This window comes from Lactuca virosa, chromosome 3, assembly GCF_052849685.1.
Source record: "Lactuca virosa cultivar CGN04683 chromosome 3, Lactuca_virosa_CGN04683_v6, whole genome shotgun sequence".
Classification (NCBI taxonomy): domain Eukaryota; kingdom Viridiplantae; phylum Streptophyta; class Magnoliopsida; order Asterales; family Asteraceae; genus Lactuca; species Lactuca virosa.
In genome coordinates, this window is record NC_136428.1 from 164,263,390 (window position 1) to 164,268,660 (window position 5,271).

Sequence of the window (5,271 nt, forward strand, 5' to 3'; positions counted from 1 at the left end):
TCTGACCACCTCCAATCTAGATTCTTGAATACACAAAAATGTGACCCTGTTTTTAGAAACCATATCCTTTATCCATGACCTTTTGTATTCTTTCCCCAACCCATTAATATTGATCGATAGAGTTCTTAACATTGAGGTTTTTTTACCTCCTGTAGCTGAAATAATTTCATTGATCCTCTGCTCATTACCATTCATGTTGAATCCAATAGCATTCCCAATGAGGATAGTGTTATAGCATTCTAGTGTTATATATTTTTTTGAGTATTCTTTCTTTATACACCTTCCATATTGGGATTAATTTTATGATATTGGGTTTCCTATTTTACCCTTTTTATTTTGGTCCACCGATATGTGCATATTGTTTCCTTTTCTTGAGGTTTTCTCTTCTATATTATCTTGTATCACGTTTGTAACTTTATTCAAAAATATAGAATCAATTTTGGATCTCTCTGTTTACTACTTTCTTCATGGTATCAGAGCAGATTACTCAAAATTAAGATCCTTAATTCGAAAAACCTAATGGCAGGTGATGAAGGATCTAAGTCTAATGATCAGATTGATCCAAACTCACCTTTATATCTTCATCCATCAGATTTTCCGAGACAAATGCAGGTCAACGATAGTCTGACGGATAACAACTTCAATGATTGGGTACAAGAGATGACGGATTTCTTGTTTGCCAAGAACAAGATCGGGTTTGTCAACGGAACAATCGGGAAACCAGAAAACACACATAAAGACTATATGTCATGGATGCGGTGTGATGCCATGGTTAAGGGATGGTTAACGACAACAATGGATAAAGACATACAGGCGAGTGTGAAATATGCAAACACATCAGCTGAGATCTGGAACGATCTAAACGAACGCTTTGGCAAAGAAAGTGCACCAAGAGCGTATGAGTTGAAGCAATCGTTGAATGTCACCCGACAAGATGGGGCTTCGGTGTCGGCATATTATACGAAGCTCAAGAAGATTTGGGACAAGATCAATGTTGTCTTGCCGACACCACGATGTTCATGCAATGACTGTAAGTGTGAAGTGGGAAAAAGGTTAGTTGAATTAAAGGAGAAAGAACATTTGTATGAGTTTTTGTTGGGATTAGATAATGAGTTTGCGGTTATACGAACTCAGATCCTTGCAATGAAACCAACACCTACATTGAGCAATGCTTATCACATGGTGGCAGAGGATGAACAATAAAGGAGTGTGGCTATGGGCAGAAAAATGACAACTGAAGTGGCAGCCTTTTAGGTGAGTCAACCAAACCAAAAAGGTAATCAGTCACAAAAAAAACAGTGGCAGAAAAACGACAAAATAACCCTTGCAACCAAAACTGAGCATTGTACATTTTGTGGTCGTGATGGTCACTGTGGAAAAAATTTGCCTCCAAAATTAGCAAGTGGCAAATAGTTCAGGGGTTATTTCAGTAACTTATCATTTACTATTCATAGTTTGACTATGAATAGTAATATATATGGTAACTGAATATTGATGGACGACATATATATTGATATGTCAAAAATGGCGGCTCCATTTGAATTGAATTCTTTGACTACGCAACAGTCGGCCAAATAATTGTTTTGCTAAACAATTGTTTATTATTGTCAATGGACGGCAAATTTGGACGGTAAGAAAGTTGTCAAACATTACAGCAATTTGGTGTTAATTGGAAGAAACTTTACGGCTACTCTCCCTATAAATATCTGTGTTGCACCAGAACAATAGCGTAGAACACAACCAAAAATTATTCAAGTATATATAGAAAAGTATTACATATATATATACTGATACACCACCGTGTATTTTAGCTCTTCCACTCTATTTTGTAATCTCTTTCATAATCCCTGTAAACACTGCAAATTATAGTGAATTGTTTCTCGGCTTCCTCCGCCCGTGGTTTTTTCCCGATTTGGGTTTCCACGTAAATTCCTGTGTCTCTATTCTATTTATTTTATTCGTATTACGTTGTGATTATTACGCTTTGATAATTTTTGATCCCATTCCGCATTGAGCTAATATTATTTAAGTCAATTTGGATCCGTCGTATTTTACAACAATTGGTATCAGAGCATCCGGGTTGTGATATTAGCTCGTTGGGATCATTTTATCAAGTAATTAATCATGACTTCGGTAAAATACGATATTCCACTACTGGATCGTAACACCCGATTTCCGTTGTGGCAAGTAAAGATGAGAGACATTCTCATTCAGATGGATTTACACAAGGCGCTCTTGGGTTTCAATAAGATGCCCGATACATGGACCGAAGAAGAAAAGGAGATGAAAGATCTGAAGGCTTTATCCCAAATTCGTTTGCACTTGTCAAACGATGTTTTGCAAGATGTTCTAAAAGAAACGTCAGCGGCTTCTTTATGGCTAAAGTTGGAACAACTGTTGATGACCAAGAGCTTACCAAACAAGTTGCATTTGAAGCAACGGTTGTTCAATCTCAAGATGATTGAAGGAGGCTCTTTAACTGAACATATATCCACATTTAAAGAGTTAGTAAATAACTTAGAGAATATAGATGTTCAGTATGAAGATGAAGACTTGGCTCTATTCTTACTATCGTCGTTGCCAGAATCCTATAGCCATTTTCGTGATACTATTATCTATAGCCGTGACACTCTAGTTTTAGATGAAGTCTATACAGCTTTGGATTCCAAAGAGAAGATGAAGCATATTACTGGTGGTGGTTCAAGTGATGCTAAAGCCGAAGGTTTGAATGCCAGAGGAAGAACAACAGAGAGAAGTAGAACTTCTCAATCTTCCAACAGAACTAGATCCAAGTCAAAAGGCAAACGAAAGTTTTGCAACTATTGTCACAAGAAGGGACATGTGCTTGAAGAATGCTTCAAGTTGAAGAACAAAGAAAAAGAGAAGACGGCAGCAAATGGTAAACAAGCTAGCACTTCGGGTGAAGCCGATCTAGCTGAGGTCGAAGGTATTAGAGAACTTTTGACAGTTTATTCAGTTAAACTGGATTCCACTGGTGATTGGATACTCGAATCTGGTTGTACTTTTCATATGTGTCACAACAAAAGTTGGTTTTACACATTTGAAAAGGTTAACCAGGGCTATGTGTTGATGGGTAACAATACTACATGTCCAGTTCTTGGACATGGTTCAGTCAGGATCCGTATGTTTGACGGAGTTATTCGAACCATGGGGGATGTTAGATATGTTCCAGACCTCAGAAGAAACTTGTTATCTCTCAGTTCCTTTGACAAAAAGGGATACGAGTTTGCTGGTAAAGGTGGAGTTCTCAGGGTATTCAAAGACGGTTCCGACAAACTGAGAGCCGAACGAAAAACCTCAGATCTTTACTTTCTTGACGGGCAAACAATTTCGAGTGATGCTGCTGTTGTTTCAAAGTCTCTTTCTGATCCAGATCAGTCCCGTCTTTGGCACCTTCGACTCGGCCATATGAGTTTTCAAGGCATGTCAGAATTGAGTCGAAGAGGTTTACTTGTTCAACAAAAGATTGTTGATTTGGATTTCTGTGAAGACTGTGTATATGGCAAGGCAAAACGAGTAAGGTTTGCAAGTGGTATCCATACAACGAAAGGACCACTTGATTATGTTCACTCGGATTTGTGGGGACCGGCTCGAGTTGCTTCAAAAGGTGGAGCTATTTATATGCTCACTATTATTGATGATTTCTCCAGGAAGGTGTGGTCTTTCTTCTTAAAAAATAAAGGAGACGTTTTCTCTACCTTCAGAAATTGGAAAGTTCAGGTTGAAAAGCAATCAGGTCTGGTGGTAAAGTATCTTCGTACGGATAATGGACTTGAGTTTTGCTCAGAAGAGTTTAATGTCTATTGTCAAAAGGAAGGCATTACTCGACATCGCACAGTAGTCCATTCACCTCAACAAAAATGGTGTAGCTGAAAGAATGAATCGCACCATTATGGAGAAGGTCCGGTGTATGCTTTCTAATTCCAAATTGCCAAAGTCTTTTTGGGCGGAGGCTGCTTCGACTGCTTGCTATGTTATCAACCGATCACCGTCACGAGCAATCGAGAAGAAAACTCCGTTTGAATTATGGTCCGGTAAACCTGCAAATTATTCCGATTTAAAACCATTCGGATGTCCAGCGTATGCACGAGTTGACAATGGGAAGCTAGAACCAAGAGCAATCAAATGCGTTTTTCTTGGGTACAATCAAGGTGTAAAGGGTTACAAGTTATGGAGCTTTGATTTGAAGAAAATTATCATCTCAAGAGATGTTACTTTTGATGAGTCTGCTATAATTCAACCAGTTGCTGACTCTTCTAAAAGAACAGATGCATCAGATGTATCATCCGAAGCAAATAAAGAGAATGCTCAAATGGAGGTGGAGCTTCCTACTTCACCTACCACTAATCAGAGTACAAATCAGCATCAAGATTCTTCTTCGTCGGATGAGCATGTTGTTGGTGAAGATTCAACACCTTCACAACCACAAGCTACTACTCCAAGCATTGCAAGAGATAGACCGAGAAGACAGATTATTCCTCCGAAGAGGTATGCTGAATCTGATTTGGTTGCCTATGCTTTTATTGTTGCTGATAATATTGAGTCTGCAACGGAGCCGGCAAATTATGACGAGGCTATCAAATCTGAAGACTCAAATGATTGGATGCTCGCTATGCAAAATGAGATGGAATCCTTGCAGCGAAACAGTACTTGGAATTTAGTTCCTATTCCGAAAGGGAAGAGACCAGTTAAATGCAAGTGGGTCTACAAGCTCAAGGAACCTGTCAACCCAAATGATAAACCAAGATACAAAGCTCGGTTAGTAGCTAAAGGCTACAGTCAGATTCCTGGTATTGATTACACTGACATTTATTCCCCAGTTGTCAAACATACTTCCATTCGTGTATTGTTGGGGTTGGTTGCTTCTAACGATTTTGAGTTAGAACAACTTGATGTCACTACAGCTTTCCTAAATGGTGAGCTTGAGGAAGAGATTTTTATGCAACAACCTGAAGGTTTTGTAGTTCCTGGAAAGGAGAACTACGTATGCAAGTTGAACAAATCTCTTTATGGCCTCAAGCAGTCTCCTAGACAATGGTACAAGAGGTTTGATTCTTTCATGACCAGTCACAAATTCAGCAGGTGCACCTATGATAGCTGAGTTTATTTTAAGCAAGGTGACAATGGTTCAAAGATCTACTTACTCTTGTACGTGGATGACATGTTGATTGTAGCGAAAGATATGAAGGAGATTCAGAAGTTAAAAGACCAGTTGAAAGCTGAATTTGAAATGAAGGACTTAGGAGCTGC

The 5,271-nt window shown here is 38.7% G+C and overlaps 1 protein-coding gene across 1 annotated transcript; it reads left to right on the top strand.

The window, feature by feature from the left end:
• The first annotated feature begins 519 nt into the window (after positions 1-519).
• On the top strand, positions 520-1,203 carry LOC145164236 (uncharacterized). The gene has a single exon (XM_079082959.1). The coding sequence runs from the start codon at positions 520-522 to the stop codon at positions 1,201-1,203; it is 684 nt and encodes a 227-aa protein (XP_078939085.1).
• The last annotated feature ends 4,068 nt before the right edge of the window (positions 1,204-5,271 follow it).

Excerpts from the sequence above, each read along its gene's own strand:
- LOC145164236 (XM_079082959.1), top strand. The coding sequence starts at position 520 with ATGGCAGGTGATGAAGGATCTAAGTCTAATGATCAGATTGATCCAAAC.